The sequence below is a fragment of the Nicotiana tabacum genome, chromosome 21 (genome assembly GCF_000715075.1).
Source record: "Nicotiana tabacum cultivar K326 chromosome 21, ASM71507v2, whole genome shotgun sequence".
Lineage (NCBI taxonomy): Eukaryota > Viridiplantae > Streptophyta > Magnoliopsida > Solanales > Solanaceae > Nicotiana > Nicotiana tabacum.
Window position 1 is genome coordinate 92,580,169 of NC_134100.1, and position 23,183 is coordinate 92,603,351.

The 23,183-nt window shown below is 34.0% G+C and overlaps 1 protein-coding gene and 1 non-coding gene across 2 annotated transcripts; both read right to left on the reverse strand.

Annotated features, from left to right (window-relative positions):
- Positions 1–1,962: 1,962 nt before the first annotated feature.
- LOC142175627 (U6 spliceosomal RNA) lies at positions 1,963–2,068 on the reverse strand. Its single transcript, XR_012704723.1, has one exon. It is a non-coding gene; the product is annotated as a U6 spliceosomal RNA (small nuclear RNA).
- A 17,846-nt stretch (positions 2,069–19,914) lies between these two features.
- LOC107783206 (protein SPEAR3-like) lies at positions 19,915–22,978 on the reverse strand. Its single transcript, XM_016604180.2, has 5 exons — positions 22,420–22,978; positions 21,921–22,022; positions 21,054–21,121; positions 20,457–20,541; positions 19,915–20,346 (listed from the first exon to the last, which is right to left on the reverse strand). Exons 1-5 carry the CDS (start codon positions 22,654–22,656, stop codon positions 20,230–20,232), a joined length of 609 nt encoding a protein of 202 aa, XP_016459666.1. The 5' UTR covers positions 22,657–22,978; the 3' UTR covers positions 19,915–20,229.
- Positions 22,979–23,183: the final 205 nt, after the last annotated feature.

The window sequence follows — 23,183 nt, forward strand, 5'->3', positions numbered from 1 at the left end:
AACAAGCCTCTGAACCAATAGAATCTAGCAAATTACCAACCAAACGATTCAAATTAAGCCTTAGGAACTACCTACGATTGCAAAGGATTCAATTTAGGTCATTATTAAAAAAGTCAACAAAAGTCAACCCCCGAGTCCGCTTGGTCCAAACCCGAAATTCGGACCAAAATCCGATTAGCCATTCACTTCCGAGCCCGATTATGTAATTTATTTTGGAATCCGACTTTAATTTGAGGTCTAAATCCCCATTTTACAAAATTCCCTAATTCTATCCAAAACCCCCAATTTTCACCATGAAAACACAAGATTTTTAGTTGAAATCTTAGGAAATATAGTGAAAGGTTGAAAGAAACTAGTTTAGAATCACTTACCAATGATTTGGGGAAGAAAGGTCCTTTGAAAAATCGCCTCTAGGGTTTCTTGTTTTGAAAATTTGAGAGAATAAACCAAAATCCCGTCTAAGCCCCATTTTGATCAGATGCGGATGTCGCATTTGTGACCCGGGGTTCGCAATTACGAAGCCCGCAAATGCGATAATTGCTTCGCAAATGCGAAGACTCCCCCATCTCTACTAACATCGCATTTGCGATGGTTTGTTCGCAAATGCGAACTTCGACTTTCCGAAATTGCGACCGTTTGATCGCAATTGCGATCACTGTACCCCCTTGACCTACTTCGCAAATGTGAAGTTTTGTTCGCAAATGCGAACTTGAGGTGCCCCAGCTACTCTTCGGAAATGCGATGAGTTGCTCGCAAATGCGAACCCATCAGAGGTCGCAAATGCGAAGCCTGACCTCGCAATTGCGAGGTCTGAGGCCTACACCAAAAACTGAAGCACACGAGCAATTTTCTAAGTCAAATTCCACTATGTTGCCTATCCGAAACTCACTCGAGCCCTCGGGGCTCTAAACCAATTATGCAAACCAGTCTAAAAATATCATACGAACTTGCTCGCGCGATCAAATCGCCAAAATAACACCTAGAACTATGAATTGAGCATCAAATCAAAGGAAATTTTCAAGAAAACTCATGAACTTCTAATTTCACAACCGGACGTCCGAATCATGTCAAATCAACTCCGTTTCTTACCAAATTTGACAGATAAGTCATAAATATAATATTGGACCTATACCGGATTCTGAAACTAAAATACGAACCCGATATCCAAAAAGTCAAACATTTCAAAATCATTAAGCCTTTAACTTTTAAATTTCAACAAAGCGCGATAACTCGGGTTAGGGACTTCCGAATTCGATTTCGGGCATACGCTCAAGTCCCAAATCACGATACGGACCCACCGAAACTGTCAAAATACGAATCCGGTCTGTTTGCTCAAAATGTTGACCAAAGTCAACTCAAATGGATTTTAAGGCAAAAATTTTATATTTTCTCAGTTTTTAACATAAAAGCTTTTCAGAAATACGTCCGGACTGCGCACGCAAACCGAAAAGGGTTAAGATGAGGTATTTAAGGTTTCAAAGTACATATTTAGATTCTAAAATATAAGATGACCTATCGGGTCATCACAAAAATTATTGTTATACATATAGCTACAATACAAAAATTTCGTAGCAATAAGTATTAATCCTTAGCCACGAACCATATAAAGTTTGTAGCTAACTTTTAGTTACACTACATTTTGCTACGAATGCTACGAAAAATAATATTGTAGCTAAAGTATTTAGCCACGAAAATTTTCATAATTAGCTATGTTGTGTTTTGTAGCTATAAATGAATTATGTTGTAGTGCTTGTGAGCTTAATACAAACAACCAAATTTTTACTTTAAAAGAATGGAGTACATAAATAAGAGATCAACTCAGCAAGATCTTCTTGCTCAAAACAACAAAACAAAATATTTTGGAGAACAAAAATAACAAACATGAGAAGCAAAATATTGAAGCTCAAAGGGAGTACATTGAAAACTTTATTTCAAATAAGAAAATGGAACAAGTACAGCTTTCACATTGACGTCCTTCTCGGTTCATGATGCGTGTCATCGTTGGGAAAAGACCATGCTAATCTTCTCTATATCGTTACAATTTTGACGGCCTTCTAGTTTTGTGGCAATGAACATTCAGTAGGCGTAACTCCCTTGAATCGTGTAGTATCTTTGCAATAGTCATAAATCATGTATTTGCTCCTAATTGAGTTCATTTGGTCCACTTTAGGAGCACTCAATTTACTGTATAAAGGAGAATTCCACCAATTGGATTTTGTTGGAATTGCACATTGGACAATACTTAATGGTCCATTCCAATAACAAGCTCTTGGCCTAAACTTACGATATTTTGCAATAAATGGTGCATTTGTCCAATCAATTTTGTCACGGCCACCTCTTGTTGCCCATTCATCAGCATTCCAAAGGCTAGAGTATATTCTCATTCCTTGTTGGTTTGGAAATGGAATTCCTTTGAGTTGATAATTTCTAAATACCCTAATAATAATAATAATAATAATAATAATAATAATAATAATAATAATAATAATAATAATAATAATAATAATAATAATAATAATAATAATAATAATAATAATAATAATAATAATAATAATAATAATAATAATAATAATAATAATAATAATAATAATAATAATAATAATAATAATAATAATAATAATAATAATAATAATAATAATAATAATAATAATAATAATAATAATAATAATAATAATAATAATAATAATAATAATAATAATAATAATAATAATAATAATAATAATAATAATAATAATAATAATAATAATAATAATAATAATAATAATAATAATAATAATAATAATAATAATAATAATAATAATAATAATAATAATAATAATAATAATAATAATAATAATAATAATAATAATAATAATAATAATAATAATAATAATAATAATAATAATAATAATAATAATAATTCAGCCCTAGAGTGAGGGAAGTCATTTCTCCCTTTTGAACTGGCAAATAAATACCGGAAAAGTGACTTATTTTCTGAAAAAACTATTTTCCAAAAAGTATATTTCGTGATACAAAATGCACTCTAATTTTTTTTAGAAATAAATAGACACTAAGAGTGGGGAAAGTTGACAAATAAGCTGGTTTTCATATAATGAAGGAAGATGTCTAGAAAAATCGACTTACACTACAGCATTGGGGTTCCAATGAATGGTGTAGTTGTGAAAATCAGCAGTTGGATCAAACCAAGGATAGAATTGTTGCTCCCTATTTCCAACACCTTGGGTATAAATATTTGTGTGGAGAATGTAAGGTTGTCCCGATACATTTCCTAAAAACTCAAAGTCGATTTCATCATGCTTGGTACCAGTAGAAGATAACTGCAAACGATTAATAAACAAACATCGTTAGTACACAAAATTTAAACTCTAATAGTTGATTAATAAACAAACATCGTTAGTGCCCAAAATTTAAACTCTAATAGTTTTTGTACAGTTGGTTGACTCCAACAAAAATTTTGAAGTTGTAAATTTTATTTTTCAAACTTGAATATTGTATAACTATACTTACATAGTATGTTGTAACAGTTCCAGCAGAGTTGTTAGGTACCAACTTGATAAGCATTTCAAAGCTACCAAAAAGAAATGTTCTTTTTGATTGCGCACCAGAACCTGAAGTTAAAATCAGATTAGTTAGTAATATTGTCAATCCAAAAAAATTTAAAATTCTAATTATCTTTTGGTAAATAAAAAATGTCATTCGTTTTTTCGCCCCCTTTGCGCTTAATTAGCTGGGCAGGTAATCGCCTCGAGACAGAGGTAGATCTAACGCATATTCTATGATTTCAATTGAACCCATTGTTTTCGACTCAAACTATATATAAAATGTATACATATATAATAAGATTATACTTATTCTGAACCGACCAACTCTAAATTTTGGATTCACCTGTGCCTTGAATAGGTCACAAGGGAAGGTTACACAAGGAAGAATTATTTGCACATCATACGTATGTAAAAGAAAATTAAACTTGCCTGCAGATTTATCAAGGACAAGTTGAAGATCTTCCCCTAGCATTTGACAATGATGAGCACCCCAATTGACATACATGCTACTTGAGATCTTTCCATTGACTATAGCACAATGAAATGCAATTGTTGCAATGATCAAAACCAAGGAATTAAAAGCTACAAATTTGGCCATCTTTATAAATTTGTGAGTAACTTGAAATGGCACGTTTTGCTCTTAGGTTGTGTAGGCTTTATATAGCTGAAAATTAAGACCCTTTCAATTACTATGTAAACCTCTTTTATGTATTTTGTGCTGACCATGTTTGAGGTTGGCATTCTAAATACCGAGTGGACGCAGTGGGCAATAAACTAAGAAATCTGGTTACATATTGTTGTAGTATTTGTTAGCTTCTGAGCAAGAAAAAAATAAATAAATAATATAGATATATCTCGAAACTTACAGCGACAAAGACCATTTTGATTGGCTTCAGGATTAGTACATTTTCTGGTCCCAAATGTTAGTTTTTTTGACAAAACCGATTTTGTTTTATAATATTTTAATCTTTTTGAAAAGTAAAAAAAATTATTACTTTTTTTTTCTTCAAATTCACTCGTATTGTTCCAATCAGAAGGTTGTTAAATGTACATAAGACGTTTAAGAGAAATAAAGACTAGTTTAGACAAATGATTTAATTATTAAGATTATTAACTAAAATATCTTTCTTAAGGGGTGTGCAAATATTTTAACGAACGGATGAGTATCTAATTTCATGTTGGAAAATTTCTAGTAATTAAGAATGCTCAGGGATATGAGTTTTGAAAGCTAATTAACTAGCTAGATAAGTTCTTCCCCAGCTATATATGACAAATTATTTTGACAATTAGGGTTTTGAATAACGTGCAAGAGACTAAAAGATTTTGAGATAACAAGTTGGCTATTGTTCAATATGAGAAGTGATCAACTCCAATAGGTCTAGACGTGCAGACCATAATATTATATTCTTTGTATTGGAAGAACTATATAAACAGCAAATGAGAGACCCCAAAATTTTGTATCGATCTATTTTGGTGTGGCTTGAATAGAGAGAACGATCAACTTTTTTTTGGACATATTTTCCAAATTAAATTGTGTACTGTCTAATTTGCATCTCCTACTACAGTAATTTTATATATATATATATATATATATATATATATATATATATATATATATATATTCGGATTTCGAACACAATTATCCCATGGGCAGAACTTCAAGTTTAACAAGTGTTGCCCCTCGCTTGTATCCCATGAGCAACACTTTTAACTTTTGATTTTGAAGTTCTGCTCATAAGGCAGGTGGAGGTTAAAAGTTAAAGAGCATCCCAAAAAATATCATATTTCTGCAATTTGTTTTGTCTATATTCTCTACGTTTTGGGTATAACACGTACCTTTAAAAAAAAATGTGAAATCCATACTTTGACTCATGAAAATGCGTAAATTTCTGCATGGGCATAATCTATATTTGGTTACATATTTATGACATAGCAAGATTTTTTTCCAAACTTTCCGCATTTGATTCTTTCTATTTTTTTCAGGTACCTCCTAATTTAAGAGATAGGAATTTGGCATTTGAGACATCTTTATTACTCTTCAAGTTTTTTATGCTCAATCGAATCACCATTAGAGTAAGCAACATTTTCAGTGTGATTAGCAGTTAAGATATTTATAGTTAAGAGCGTTCTTAAGTAATTCCTAAATCTATCTTTTTATTTCCAAAAAAAAAAAATAGAACAACCAATATACGATGTTCACTTGTTTCTAAAATTGATATTAATCACGTCAATTTTTGAACTAAGTCATGTTATTTGGGACTCCGGTATAGATATATTATACGGAGTTATCTATATCTATCTATCTATTTATACTATATTAAAAGTACGAAGGTGCTTAGCGAAATGTCGTTCGTCTTTTTCACCATTTTAAAATAGAGTTCATATTATACAAAATAGTCATATTATTAGTTTTCAAATATTTAGTAATAGTGATTTAATTAACTCCCTATTATTTAGAAATAGTCATTATTTTATTATTCCTCTAATATTTATAATATTGATTTTCAATTCCTTTCAATTCTAGAATTTCAAATAACTTTCAATTCGTACAAAGAAAGTTTCTTTCACTTTCAACTTCATCTATATTTAGGAGTCTTTATATTGAAAAATTGGCATCCTATAACAACACATAACAGGAATTGGCAATTTTTTAACCTTATATTAGGTTTGGCAAAGATATCCCCAAACAATTGGCATTATATAGCCAAATGTCACGTCCTTAGTCGTTAACTAAGTACACGTGCGGCACTTGACAATTTGCTCACGTTCTTGCTATGCCAAGTCAGCCTTACTACACTCAAGATCGCTAAGAGAATGGTAGAAAGAATACAAGAGAATTGTTAATGGAAGCTTTGTATTATAGAGAACTTGAATTGTTTGCTTGATGAAATACAAATGAATGGCCCCCTTTATATACTAGTCTCCTAGGGTCTAGTATGTAAATATTAATTGTTACACAAGTCCTTAATATTTACAAGATAAGGGCTTTCTCTAGAATTCTCTACAAGCCCTAGAAGATTCTAAGGACTTTCCTAGCAAATCCATAGGGATCTAGGGTCTTCCAAAGGAAATGTCCATACTTCTCTAGAATCTTCTCACAAATGCAAGCCTTCCTCCTATGTAAGCTTCCACATGGCATTAATATATGCCAAATGGCGCCTATGTGGTATGATGACATGGCGAGTCATCACACTCTCCCCCACCTAATGTTGCGACGACCATGGCGCAATGTTGCTGCATAAATTCTCGAATATTATCTTTGAATTGCCATAAATCTTCATATCGTTCCCATGTGGCCTCCTCCGGTGATTGCCCCTTCCAATGGACGAGGAACATAGCGGTGGCTTTTTGCCCTTGTTTTCGCGTGGCATGGTAATCCATGATAGCCTCAATCTCCCTATCATGCAATGAGGTGATAGTCATAGGCGCTCGACTTGATTGGACCCTACTCGGATCATCCTTATCTTCATGATATGGCTTAAGCATGCTGACATGGAAGACTGGGTAGATCTTAAGATACGATGGCATGTCAAGCTTGTATGAGATCTTGCCTACCTTGGCGACTATCTTAAATGGCCCCTCAAACTTGCGAATCAGATTCTGATGCATGCCCCGTAGTGCCTTAAACTGTCTTGGGTTAAACTTCACCATGGCCATGTCCCCAACTCTATAGTCCGTGGGACGCCTCTTACGATCTGCAAACTTCTTCATCTTCTTAGCTGCCTTATCCAAGTAGGACTTAGCAGTGTCAAGCTGCTCCTCCTATCCTTTGGCTATATGATAAGTCCCCAAACTCTTTCCCTCGAACGCGGTTGGTAATGAATGTGGGGTTTGTGGCTGTTGGCCTGTGGCTAGCTCAAATGGTGTCCACCCCGTGGACTCACTCCGCTGCAAGTTATAAGAGAATTGGGCAATGTCTAGGAGCCTTGCCTAATCTTTCTGATGTGCGCTTACATAATGCCTCAAGTAGCATTCTAGTAAGGCATTGACCCATTCCGTTTGTCCATCTGTCTGTGGGTGGAAACTAGTGGAAAAGTGCAGTTCCATGCCAAGTATGTCGAATAATTCTCTCCAAAAGTTTTCAGTAAAACGGGGGTCTCGATCACTGATAATATGCCTTGGTAAGCCCCAATACTTCACCACATTCTTAAAGAATAGCTTGGCGGCTTCCTTGGCAGTGCAACCTGGTATGGCAGGCAAGAAGGTGGCATATTTGAAAAATCTATCCACGACCACCATAATAGTACCATAACCGTCAGACTTCGGTAGGCAAGTGATAAAGTCCATAGTCACGCTCTCCCATGGACGCTCTGCAACTGGTAGTGGCTCCAAAAGTCCTCCGGGTTTTTGTTGCTCAACTTTGTCCTGTTGACAGACAAGACAAATTTGCACATAACACTCTATGTCATCTCGCATGCGTGGCCAATAGTAGACTGACTCAACCAAGGCCTTAGTGCGACGTTGGCCTGGATGACCAGCCCACATTGTGTCATGACTCTCCCTTATGATTCGCCGTCTAATATCTCCAAACTTAGGCACGTAGACCCGCCGACCTGTGGTAAGCAGTAGACCGTCTTCGACCCAAAAACGTCTCGTATTGCCCTAGTTGGCTAACTCGATAAGTTGTTTGGCTGCTGGATCATGCTGTACGCCTTCTTTTATAACCTCACGAATGTCCCATCTTGTTGAAGTGATTGCAGCAAGCTCGGCCTTTCGGCTCAAGGCATCAGCTACAACGTTACTTTTGCCCGGCTTATACTCCAGCTCAAAATCAAATTCGGCCAAGAAATCCTGCCACTTAGCCTGTTTTGGTGTGAGCTTCTTCTGCGTATAAAAGTAGCTAGTAGCTACATTGTCGGTCTTGACCACAAACCTCGACCCGAGCAAATAATGTCGCCATGTATGAAGGCAATGCACAATAGTGGTCATCTCCTTCTCTTGCACCGTGTAATGCCGCTCCGTCTCATTTAACTTACGGCTCTCAAATGCTATGGGATGCTTATCCTGCATCAAGACACCCCCAATGGCAAAAATCTGAGGCATCGGTATGCACATCGAATGTCTTGGCAAAGTCAGGTAATGCCAAGACTGGCTCCTCTATTACAGCTTCCTTGAGGTCTTCAAACGCCCTTTGATAATGCTCCGTCCAAACCCATGGCTTGTGCTTCTTTAGCAACTCAGTCAATGGTGCGGCCTTTGCTTAGTAGCCACAGATGAACCAACGATAGTAGTTAATAAGGCCAAGGAAGGATCTCAACTCAGTTACCTTCATAGGTGCCTCCCACTCCTGGATAGCATGTACCTTATCCTCGTCCATGCGTAGCTCGCCATTGCTAATAACATGGCCTAAGAAGTGCACCTTTGATTGTGCAAACTCGCATTTCTCCCTCTTGATGTATAGCTAGTTCTCCCGCAAGACTTGGAAAACCTTCCTTAAGTGCTCCATATGCTCCTCCAAGGTGTTGCTGTAAATGACTATGTCGTCTAGGTAGACTACCACGAATTGATCAAGGTAGGGATGAAAAATTTTGTTCATAAGGGTGAATAATGTGGCTGGTGCATTGGTTAAGCCGAAGGGCATCACCAACCACTCAAAGGCTCCATATCTCGTCACACATATTGTCTTCGGCTCATCCCCTTCTGCAATGCGAACCTGGTAGTAGCCCTTGCGAAGATCCACCTTGGTAAAGTACTTGGCATGCCCAAGTCTATCGAACAAGTCAATAATGAGCGGGATCGGGTACTTATTCTTCACTGTGACCTTATTAAGTGCTCGGTAGTCTATGCACAAGCGCAACGATCCATCCTTCTTCTTCTGGAACAATACTGGTGCGCCGAAATGTGCCTTTGATGGGCGGATGTGACCAACATCTAGCAAATCTTTCAATTGTTTCCTGAGCTCTTCTAGCTCGGGCGGTGCCATACGATATGGGGAAAAATGCGGGTGGCTTAGCCCCTGGCTCCAACTCAATCTTGTGATCTACCTCTCGCCTAGGCGGCAAGTGCTTAGGCAACTCCTCGGGCATGACATCTTTGTTTTCCTCAAGCAACTTCTCTATGCAAGGTGGTAGTGTCTCTTGAAAACTCTTGTCTTCCTCCAGACTTGCGATGGTTGCCACAAACGCCGGCTCCCCTTTCTTGATCCCCTTGACAACCTGCATAGCTGAGAGTTGTGCTTGGCTCTGTCTATGTGGCATAGACACTGTAGGTACCATGCAAGCTCCTTCTCGCTCCATAACCAAGAGATGTTGGAGGTAGGGGTCAATCAAAGTATGACAATGTCTAAAGAACTCTTGTCCCAATATGATGTCAAAGATATCCATAGCGGTTACGGTAAAGTTTGTCATACCTTTCCAAGTTCCCAATTTGACACCAACTCCATTAGCTACCCCACGAGCATGCTGTACCTCGGCATTCACGGTCTTGACGCGGGAGTTGGTTGGAGCAAGCTTCAATTCTAGTCTCTTTGCAGCAGCCTCAGTCACGAAATTATGAGTTGCAATAGTATCCACCATTGCACGAGCAGGATTGTTGTTGATGGTGAGATCCACGTACTGGTTGCCATTCTCGGTAGGTTGGATAGATTGCTTTGTGACAGCACCACATAATTCGATCATACCTAACTGTGCTGTTCCCGAACTCTCTCCTTATGGCTGCTCCTTCCGTTCACGGACCATGGCGCTAAGGCTCTTTAGGTCGGGACAATTCCTAAAGATGTGCGGCCCTCCGCATATGTAACATCCCTTCTTCTCGGCCTGCGCTTTCTTCTAGGCGTAGCCCTGACGACCACTCAACTTTTTGGAATCTTGAGTCTTGAAGTATTGTTGTTGTATCTCTTTGCCTTTGCCACGGTCTACCCCACCTTTGACATTGTTAAACTTTGATTCTTTGACTTTCCCTTTGTCGTGCTTGTCATGCCTGAAATCCATCAACGATTCGGCCTCCACTATGGCTTGGTCTATATTTGCGACTTGTCAGCGTTGTAACTCCTGCTTAGCCCAATTTTACAACTCGTCCAAGAAGTGGAACAACAAGTCATCATTGGTCAGGTTGGGGATTTGAAGCATAAGGGTAGTGAACTCCTTGATATAGACACGTATGCTCCCTGTTTGCTTCAACTCCCTAAGCTTGCGCCTTTCCTCGTACAAGACATTGTTTGGAAAGAACTGTCGCTTGAACTCGGCTTTGAACTGATCCCACGTGCTAATAATACATAGACCTTTATCCACGTCGGCCATCTTCCTTCTCCACCATAGCATGGCAGTCTCTCAGAGGTACAACACTACAGTATTGATCATGGCCTCGTCGTCCTTCACTTTTCCGTGCTTGAAGTAGTTCTCCAAGTGTCAAAGGAAGTTTTCCACTTCTTGTGCATCACGAACACCTTTGAACACCAGGGGTTTGGGAGCCTTGATCTTGGCCTCCCTCGTCACCACAATATTGCCGGCTGCCTCGGTCACGCCAGCACTAGCATGCTCCTCGAGTGACTCTATCTTTGCCTTCATAGCATCGATAGTACTCAAAACCTCCATGAGTCTGCACTCTAAGGCAATGATAGTTTGCCTTAGTTCCATCTCGGTCTGTGTACGTCCCTCCAAGTTATTTCGGATGCTCTCAATCTCTTCAAGAGTGTTCCCCTCAAGAACGCTAAGGGTGCCTTCTACCTTCCCCAAGTATTGACCAAAGATCTCCACGGCGTCCATCCCCGCGTTCATCTTCATCACCCACTCTTTACGAAGCGAGACGTCCTCGGGCAGGACCTCCACTTCACCCTCGCTTGCCTCAGTGGCAGATGGTTCTTGGGATGTAAGCCCTTAGTTTGACACAACCTCGGGTGGCACCTCATGGCCCTTGTTGGTGGCATTTCTCTTTTTGTTACGGTCGCTCTTGCCAGCAACATCCTGGATGACATTGGCTTGGATGTTGGCAGCGTTAATTTCTCCGTCGTTCGCGATTCCCTTAGTTGTAACCTTTGCTCTGATACCACGTTGTCACGTCCTTAGTCGTTAACTAAGTACACGTGCGTCACTTGATAATTTTCTCACGTTCTTGCTATGCCAAGTCAGCCTTACTACACTCAAGATCGCTAAGAGAATGGTAGAAAGAACACAAGAGAATTGTTAATGGAAGCTTTGTATTAGAGAGAATTTGAATTGTTTGCTTGATGAAATACAATGAATGGCCCCCTTTATATACTAGTTTCCTAGGGGCTAGTATGTAAATATTAATTGTTATACAAGTCCTTAATATTTATAAGATAAGGGCTTTCTCTAGAATTCTCTACAAGCCCTAGAAGATTCTAAGGACTTTCCTAGCAAATCCATAGGGATCTAGGGTCTTCCAAAGGAAATATCCATACTTCTCTAGAATCTTCTCACAAATGCAAGCATTCCTCCTATGTAATCTTCTACTTGGAATTAATATATGCCAAATGGCGCCTATGTGGTATGATGACATGGCGAGTCATCACACAAATCTTAAAAAAATTACTCTCTTTTGTATTCTCTCTAAAAAAATTACACGCTTATTTTGGTTTCCCACCCCTTTTCTCTCGTATTTCTTCTTCTATCTCTTCTCTTTTTCTCTCATAGTTTAGCAAACATTCTTGCAAATTATGCACACAAAAAAAATCAGTGGGATGAAAAGGTAAGGTTGATCTCACATCAGAGAAAATGAGAAGCAAAAACCAGGAGAGAAAAAATATGTTTCAACTTTATTTTTCTTCTCTCTTATTTTTTTGGTTGGATTGAATGAGTGGGTGTGATTGAAATTAGTTGAAAATACCTAAACGGGGCTATATACAAAATTTGAACAAGATTAGCAAAAACTAAGAGAGAAAAAATATATTTCAACTTCATTTTTCTTCTCTCTTCCTTTTTTTGTTTGGATTGAATGAGTGGGTCTGATTGAAATTGGTTGAAAATGCCTAAACAAGGCTATATTCAAAATTTGAGCAAGATTAGAAATGATTTAGACTGGCTTCAGGTAAAATATCAGACCTAAAAATTCAATTGCGATATGTATATATCACATTGTATATCGTGTACATCAGTGTATATCACACACAAGTTTTTAAGGACGTCTGTGCATATCACTTTGTATATCGTGTATACAACACAATTTGTTTATGGACGCCCGTATATATCACATTGTATATCGTATATATAACAAAATTTTCATGGATATACAAAGACACACATAATATACATGAGATATCACTAATGTACATAGATATATACACGGGTTACAATAGGGGATACACATGTTGAGTCGTCTTGAACTTGAGTTTTCAATCTGAAATGTATTATACAAAGAAGGAAAATAAAATTTTAATAAATATTTTTGATATATACATTATTATTATGTTATACACTGTGATATACAAATAATATAATTATTAATTATTGATCAAAAAATGATTTTTTTATATATAGCATGTTTAAGCAAATTCTAAAATATAAAAATAATAAATATAATTGAGGGAGTAAATATTATTTTGGTATACAAAAAAAATTAATTTTTGATATACACAAAGAAGAAAAATAAACTTATGATATCTATTTTGGTATACACATGTCTGATGTGCTATATACTGTGATATACAAATAATACAATATTTTTATTGTGATATACATTGATATAAAGGCAGCAATAACTATATATATATAATTTTATATTATCGATATACAAAGAATGATATTATTTATATACAAAGAATGAAAATAAAATTTTAATATACATGTTGATATAGACAAAGAAGAAGAAAAAAAGTTGTGATATGCATATTATTATTGTGATATACATTTATTGGCTATTTGATGTCAATATCTATAACTAGGGCTATTTTCTGCCAATTATATGGGTATGTTGTTATACCACGCCAAAACTCCCTTTATATTTTGTCCTTTTCGAATTAGGGCTTTCTTTAGTTAAAGAGTCAAAAAACAATTAATTTTTCTTTAATAGGAAAACCTCACAGTTATCATTCCAAAATTAGGTTCATTGATCCTTAACAAAGTAAAAAGTCGGAAAATGTTATGTTATGTTATGTTTATCATGACATTTTTGTTTAATAAGTATGAATATTCATTCAAGATTATCAATACAACAAAATAATAAAAATAAAATAACATCTTAATATTACTTTTTATGTGGCTTTTAAAATTTTGTACTCGTGACTAGAGGTACTTTCGTATTTATATATAGCAAAACTTACTAAATTTATAAAATTAGTTGACCTAAATCGGGGTTATTTTGAAGCATTGTACTATTAAGATTTTTGTTTTTCGTGCATAATATCTTAATATTTCACAATTAATGGTTGTTTAGCATTTTTATGAGATAACTGGAAGCTTAAATATGAGTAGGGTGTTTGATACAGAAAAAGAATCACAAAAATCATAATGATGGTTGTCGAACAAGTTTTATTTTACAAGATCTAATGACATCCTTTGGAGGTACTCTTGATTATTAGTGTTATTTAATTATTTTTCTAATATTTGAAATTTTGACAATAATTAAATGAATTGTTAAATTTTTGACATAATTAAAAAATTTGACTCTTAGTTATTAAATTGTTAAAGGTTTCTAACTAACCAGGTATGTAATTTGCTGGTGACTCATAGTTGATAAAGGGATTCTTGTGCTTGTCATATGATGGCATAATAGATGTGGTGTGTTGTACGGGATTAGGATTTACATATACAAGGTGACAGTTCAGTCTTGAAGAGAAGGTAATGAATGTTGGACAACATGGCCAGTTTCAAATATTTCGATAAATGTTATAACTGCTCGGTAATTCCTGATAAGGGTGCGCATTTTAGAAGGGGCGTTGTGTTTTGACTTACGGATGTTCATCGGTATTGCAGTACTCACCTGGCTTATAGACAGCTGATATTCAAATTATTGTTATGTGTCACAGAAGAATTATGAAAGTATTCCTCATGGGATTATCATGAATGATAGTCATTCTAGTGCTGGAGTGCTGGAGTTGGGATCACTTACGGTGATTCATGTGTTCGATGAATTGGGAGACTGGGAGTTCTCAGAAGTATATTGTTTTGGGGTTGCGACCTATTTGAGGTGACTATTTTATTTAAACAAATTATTATTTTTAATGGTAAGAATAAATAATCCACTCTTTGAATTAATTAATTAGCAAAATAATCAAATTTAATTCTTTTTCAAAATCTCATGTTAGTAATAATATTTCAAAATCCAATTTAACAAAATTAATAATAATTTTCGTAATATATTCCCAAACTTCTCATAAATCAGAATATGGCATAACAGACATTTATTGGATAATATTTTCTTATTTAGTTAACTAGCTAAATTGAATCAACATTCATTATTAATAGCTAATATTTTTTAATTTTTGTCCAATAACTCAGATATATTATTCAATAATAGTCATGTTATTTTTTAAAATTATACTCACTGAAATAGGGTACACGCGCAAAGCGCGTACCTTAAAACTAGTGCTATACTAAAAGCACGAATACCCTTAGCGAAATATTGTTCGTCTTTTTTACTCTTTAAAAATAAATTTTACATTAGACAAAATTATCATTTAATTATTCACCTAATATTTAAGATTTTGAAATAAATTAAAAATTTTAGCTATTAAAATTTTCCTTATTTGAATTAAGTCAAAATCCTAATATCTAGGACTTACAACTCATTAAGATATTACGTTTAATAAAGTTTCCTTTTCATCTTGAATTTACTTCTACTAAAATATAGGATTGAGCCAAACGATTCCATAAACAAGAAATAGGAGAAATAATTATATTAATCAAATAATAACAATGTGCTATATATTTTATTTAGAGTGCAACCTTATCATGACGATAACATGAGCAAAATAATTAATAAAAGTTTACCAAACTATTTTTTACGTGTTATTTTCCTTAACAAAAATATTGTTTATATATATATATATATATATATATATATATATATATATATATATATATATATATATATATATATATAGAGAGAGAGAGAGAGAGAGAGAGAGAGAGAGAGAGAGAGAGAGATTATTTAAAAATTACACCTAACAATTGGAATAAATAATATGAAATATCTTTATTAATATAAAAAAGAAAAAAATGATTGACAAAAGTCAATAGCACTAATGCTTCAGTAAATAAAAAGTGCAAAAATGTGATTCTTTGATCATTTAAAATAAAATAATCTTATTAAAAATATTTAATTAAAATAAAATATTTAAAATTCAACAAGAGCTAATATTAAGAATTTGAAACAACAAAAATAAATTATTTCTTTTTAACATTGAGAATAAATACTTAAGTATTAAAGTTATTAAATTAGCAAAAGAATGCAATTATATTCTTTTCCAAAATTATAAACCTAAAATTATTTTTCAAGTTGGCTTAAATCTTAGGGACCATAAATTTGTTTCCTCGAAAAGATCATTGGTGATGAAAGAAATTAGAAAATAGAGTAAATCAGTTGTAGTATAGTATTAAGAGTTAACTTGGTTAATATGCAAACTTGAACAAATGAGAATGAAATAATAGAAAACAAAATTTATTCAAATTTAGTCATCATTAATCATTTTTTTTATTTTATTAACTAAAACTTCACTGCTAGGTAATATTGTAACCTTTGACGAAAAATAAATTAAGAATACATAAGATTCAATTCTTCAGTTTGTGTTATTTCACAAATTTTTTAGAATCATAATAAAAGTACAGCTAATTCTATTTTTATCTTCTCGGAAAAACTTAACAAAAATATTTTCAGAAAAGCTCTTACATCTTCAAGAGTGATGTGTTCTTCCTGAAACTAACAAGGAAGTATAATAACTTGTAAATTTAAGATGATATAATTACAAAACTACAATAAAAATTAAGTACTGAATATAATAGAATGATGATTGAGGACCCTATTATGAGACAGTTTCTTTTTTTATTGAGTTCGCAATATAGGATGAATATTTTTCAATTTCTAGAGCTTAACCTTTATTTATAACTAAAATATATTTTTAAATAACATTTATGGAATTGTTTCTAAAAAATTATTCATTGAGTTGGGGTACACGCGCAAAGCGCGTATCCTAAGGCTAGTTGATAAAAAATAAGGCGAATCCCAAAACGACACTAAAATAGCAGAATACGCGATTGGAGGAACGACTATTTAGATTAACTCTTCTTTTAGAAAATGGCTATTTTTTTACTTTTAGACTGAGTCAGAAATTATTAACATTCGATAGCCGAAAAAATATAAAAAATTTGTATATTTTTTGTATATAACATACATAATGTATATATATTTAAAAATATATATTTTTCGACTATTATTTTGAGAGCGGCTATACAATGTCATTTTCTCAACCTAAATTATAGTTCAGGGAGTACAACCTGGAAGTTGAATGTGAAGGCCCGATTTAAAAAGCCCAGGCACTATAATAGTGTCATAAACTACAGAGTAGTAAAAAAGTCCTCCACTAGCCAAATATACAAAACAAAAAATATCTGATTATTATTTTTGAGAGCGGCTATATTATATTGTTTTTCCACGTTTTGTTTTTGTTTGGGTCAATATGAATCGGAACAAAATGAGTCGCATAATAGACACATAACCCTAACTCATTCGACATGACCCAACTTCTCCTTTGTTTTTTGTTTTACTTTTTGACATATTTCTTTCAAATTTGGCACAAATTGGAATAATTCTCAAGTCCAAATTGGTATAACTTCAAATCTAAAAATTAATTTGTCTTCATTTGCTTGGGTTTGAGTTAGATTTTGACTTTTTGGACCTATTTTGAAAGTCTTCTGATAATCGCAACAGTGATCACTCATTAATTATCTGAATATGAAGTAGATCCAGAGAACAATATGGGAGTACTATACAGCTCATGCAATCTTGTGAAATTAATTTTCTAACTATTCATAACATCACTATAGGTATTTTCAGAGAGACAAGAGAAAGAACAAAGAACTAAAATTATTTAAGGCATGGAAATGACAAGTGGTGACTAAAATTATTCGTTGCTTATGTAGTATTTTAGCTTTGTTTACTAATCAAATAACAAGGTAATATCGTAGTGGTGTGATGCATATATGGAATCCCTCACCAGGTAATCCAAGATCTCGGGTTCAAACCATGTAAATAGAGAAATTTTTGGTAAGAAGTGTTTTTTTCTTTAATGTGTCATATGCAGTGTGACTCTGAATTAATTGGACCACTGAGTTTTGAACACAGAATAACTAAACCCGAAAAATGTACTATCGAAATGGAGTAGGGTGGGGATGTGAAGAATGAACATTGGGTGTAACTCAACCCGAAAAGCTAATTCATGAGCTGAGAATGAGTTTTTGGCCAATATTGTCCCTTATCTTTGAGGGTAGGTCTATTTTGCTCCCTCAAATATAGCCCTGAGCATATTTAGTCCCTTAAGTATGCTAAAGTGGAACACATTTAGTCTAACTCACACAATGTGTTCAAAAACTAATGGTGTTACTCAACTCTGATTCATGAAGCAAATCTTCTGCTCTAAAGCAAAACGTTTACTCTCCTTATATACTTTTTTCGTTACCAGATATAAATAGTTTCTGGCACGGTCTAAAAGTGATAATATAATCTGGTTATTCGTTTGCTTCAATAATATGCATAGAAGTGATCCTGGCAACTCTATTTTTTTCAAAATTTAACTTTTCTTTTTATAAAAATCAACCGAAATTTTTAAATGTATATATATACAAAAATATATATAAATTTTATATATTTTTTCGGCTATTATTTTTACAATGGCTATACAGTATCATTTTCTCATTGAAAACTAGCACAGAAGTGGATATTTTCGAGGTCAAAATTTTAGAAGACATTATCTAAAAGTGAGGAATTAAAGTGATAATTTGCGTTATTCAATAAAAGGAGAGTAAACGTTTTGCGTCAAAGCAGAAGATTTGCTTCATGAATCAGAGTTGGGTAACGCCGTTAATTTTTGAACACATTGTGTGAGTGAGACTATAGATGCTCCACTTTAGCATACTTAGGGGACTAAATATACTCAGAGTTATATTTGAGGGACCAAAATAGACCTGCTCTCAAAGATAAGAGACAATATTGATCAAAAACTCAGCTGAGAATTGCTCAAAATTTATAAGGAGACCAATGCCATATCCCGCAACCAATACGGGACAACTTAACACTCGCTCACGCTTATGCCTGCCAGTTAGAGCATGAATAATAAATATGCAGGCTCAACAGTAGATAAACCAATAATTGAGATGAGTCTCGATCTGATATTAAGTGAAAAAAATAAAATTTGAATCTGACTTAACTTTAAAAATTAATTAGTAAGATAAATTACTCGAGACCATACGAGTAGAATAGTGGAGAGTTGTGTTGAGCTCCCATACATCATATTTAAAATCTCGTAGGAATGTCCCTTATTTCTTATCATTTCATGTTTTACGAGAAAACTAGTTACTCCCTCCGGTCCACAATAAGTGACCAAATTGTCTTGGGCACACCCATTAAGAAAATATAAAATTTTAGACAAAAATAGTTAGTGTGACTAAACTACTCTTAATTAAATATTGCAGCATAGTTAATGTGAGGAGTAAAGACTTTTTAAGGATACGTACATAAGGGTAATTTTAAAAAAATAAATTGAATTTTTTCTTGATTATATAAATGAACACTTATTTTGGACCAAAATAAAAAGGCAAATTGATCGCTTATTGTAGACCGGAGAGAGTAATCAAGATTAGGATTGTCAATGTATTGGGTTTCCCAAAAGCCAAGCAAGATTTCATGAATTCAACTATGATAACCAATAACGTACAATTTCTAACCTATCTTTTCCAATAGTTTACTATCATTGGATTTGATCTTTGCCAATAATCTCTTGACATTAATTAACCTTATTGGTAAGTAATGGTAGTAAATAAACATCATTCATACATTGTACCAAATCAAAAGAACATCTTAACACCAAAAAGGTCCAATAAGATGAATACAAAAAAGAGGAAATTTGCAAAGATTTGTTCCTTTCTTTTACCTTATGGGGAAAATCTTTGGTTTTTGTTCCCTCTTTTTCTTCTTTTATAAAGTTGAACACTGCTCAATAACAGTATTCGGATAACCTAAGGTACTTATTTACCCAAAAAAAAAAAAAGATAATTAAAGAAAAACATTGTTAGATGTTTTATTTACTGCTTCATATGTACCCTAACGAGACTTTTTTCTTACTGATAAATCATAAATCTTCCATTAATTAATGGAACTTTACACATAAGGCCATGGATATTTTTTTCCATCTTTTTATGGAAAGCAATTCCCTTCAATTACAATTATTTTTTTTTGAAAGAAATTACTACAACAACTACTATGCTTTAAGCCCAAAAGTTTAGGTCGGCTGTATAAATCTTTACTGTTCATGTTGCTCCAACTAAGCTCGTTTCAGTCCAACAGTATCGAATTTCAATAAGCTGCTCAAATTGACTTTGTGCAACTTTACAAATCCAAACCAAAGGGTGCTCTATTTTTTGAAAACTATTAGCTATGTATCATAACATATATCTTCAATCCATGCATCTGATCCCAAGGAAGTACATATCCTATAAAAGCTGTCACAATCATTAATAGGAAGATTATAACTCCGAGACACCGAACAAATTCCCTAGGAAGTAGTAGTAGTAGTAGAAGATCAAAGGGAAAGTCTGAGCTCCAAATCTAACTCTTGACAGCCATTTGATTCAGAATTCTGACTACTCGAACCAATAGAGTCACTTCTGTCTTTCTTCCTCCTCCTTTCCATTGAATCCTATTAAATTACCAACCCAAAAATTTGTAATTAATTTATTATTTTATTAACATAAGCTAATTGCAAATTATGCTATATAGTAAAATGGAATTAATAATGTAGCAAAATACCTCTACTTGCACATTATGGAGATGTCTAGTCATATTAGGGTGAGCATAATGTTGAGGTTCATATACTGTGCCAGGATGCCAAGTACTGAATTTAATCACAAAAGGAAGAATAATCAGAGCCAAGTACATTGAACAACAACAACAACATACTCCGTGTAATCCCACAAATGGGATCTGGAGAGAATAGAAAGTATACAACTTTACCTTTACCTTGTGCAGACAGAAAGGTTATTTTCGGTAGCCAAGTACAATGACAAAATTATAGTAATTCGATGAAAGTAAATGGGGAGAATAGTTAAAAGAGTTTTACTTATATATATATACACGTACAAACGGACAACGATGAGTAAAAACCTTTACACTATCATGTCACATAGAACATGAACTAGTAATTTAGAAAATAAGGCAGATCAGCTGCCACACCAAAAGGGCAGTTCGGTGCACAAAATATTCCGTTTTCATGCAGGTCCAGAGAATGTTAAGGAAATTGATAGTGCAAAAATTCTTTATACCGTTAGTGTAGTTAGTGTATGTAATTTAAATCCTAACGAGTTTAAAATTCTCAATTTAATCGATTCTAATGAAAGGAGGAAGTACCTTGCTATAGAAGTAGGCTGAGAATCTCCATATCTAATATTTGCTCCTTCAATGCCACTCAACCCCATCTGAAATTGTAGAAATTGTTACAGCAGATAGAACTCGAGTGGGAAAAAATGAAAAGCCAATCACAAGAAAACAAATACTATCAAAATACCCCAAGAAATTAAGAAGGAAATTGAAAAATGAAAGTTAAAGTGCACAAATGTTCTCTAGATTTCAGATTCATATCCAGTCATGTAAAAATGAATACACATACTAGAATTCTCTTTCAAAAGTTACTGTTAAAGAACTTATATATTCCTATAGGTCACGGGTTAGAGACGTGGAAGCAGTCACTAATGTTTGCATTAGGGTAAGCTATCTACATCACATCTCTTTTGGGATGCGGCCCTTCCCCAAAACCTGCGTGAACACAGAATACCTTGTGCACGGGCTGCCTTTTTCCACTATGGACAAATTTGCAAGAAGCAAGACCTCCTCAGGTTCAAAGGGCTTCCAAAGGAAAAAAGAAACAAAATAGGAGAAACTCATTCTTAATCTCTCTTCTGGGAAAGGGAAAGTTGACAAAGCTCACTTCAGACTATCACATTAAGAATTAAAATGGATTTTCTCAGTTACACAAAGAAATCAGGACTATTTCTCTTTAATAGAACAAAAATAATGGAAGAAAAAAAGGGTAAAAAAAGAACAAGAAACCATCTCTACACATCTCCACAAGCAGTACAGGCAACTCCAAGTTTGAAGATCATACATATTTATGTTTTGGGACACCTTCCCATATTAATGGAATAGTAATAACAAGGAAAACTTTAAGATTTCAAGAAAAATAGTTCATATCCAATACTATATCTTATAACTACATACCATAATGCCTTGGTGCCCAGGAAAACCATAAGAAGGTGATGAAGAAGACGAGTATGAAAATGATGGAGATGATGAATATGTTGTTTGTAGTCTCATTTCCTCCTGCATATATTACAAATTCAAAAAAAAAAAAAAAACTTTATCAAAACCCTGAAAATTCCGATGGTCAAGAATAAGAGAGTTGATTCTGAAATGTTTAAATATAACTCCATATATATGTTACAATAACAACAACAATAAATTCAGTATAATCCCACAAGTGCGGTTTGGGGAGGATAGCGTAAACGCAGACCTTACCCTTACCTTACGAAAATAGAGACTGTTTCAATACACCATCGGCTTAAAGAAAATCATAGTCACAACAGTGTTGAAACTCCATATATATGTTATTTTTAATATAAAGTATGAATCCTAAAAGACCGGATTCTATCGTACTCGTGAATTCATGGTTAGATCTGCCACTGAAAAGTCATAGAATTAGAAATGATAAGATACAAACCTGTGTGAGATTGGTGGTATAAGGGTTATTGTGAAGAGAAGAAGGAAGATTGTAATTAGAACAACCCATTTCACTATGTAATCTAATTTTCTCTAATTGAGCAACACCAAGTCCTCTTTGTGGTTGCTTATTTTGCTTCTCTGAATTATTTTTCTTGCTTTTTCTTGATGATCCTGATGAAGATGATGATCTTTCATTTCCCAAATAATTTGGTTCACCAAAATAATTACTGCCCATTTCTCTTTTTCTCAACAAAAAGAAGAAAACAAAAATACTTGAGAAGAAGAAGAAGTAAGAATTAAAAACCAAGAAAGAATCAAGAATTGAGATGATTTTGCTCAAAAATTTTGTAGCATTATAAGGCTAAAATCAGTAGGTTAAAGAGAAAGAGAGATCTTCAAAAATTAAAGGGGTTGGTTTTTTTAAGCTGTCAATAATTGCATAGCTGGATCAGATTGCATTTAGATTTATGGAGATTGATTTGATTTATCCTTATATTAATTGGATTTTATGCCCTTACTTTTTGCTTGCTTGCTAGCTCATTTTTTGTGAACTTCTATAAAAATTGCGTCTATTATTTATTTGTCTTAGTCATGGACTTGGAAGAAGACTTGATAGTGATTGTCCCTCTGATTTCATAAACTCATTAAATTATGCAATTATTCCAAATCGTATCTTCCCTACGCGCTTCACTCCCACGTTGTCTCTCCCCCACCCCTCGTAAATATTTACTCGTATCGAGTATTTATACCAATTCAATAAAT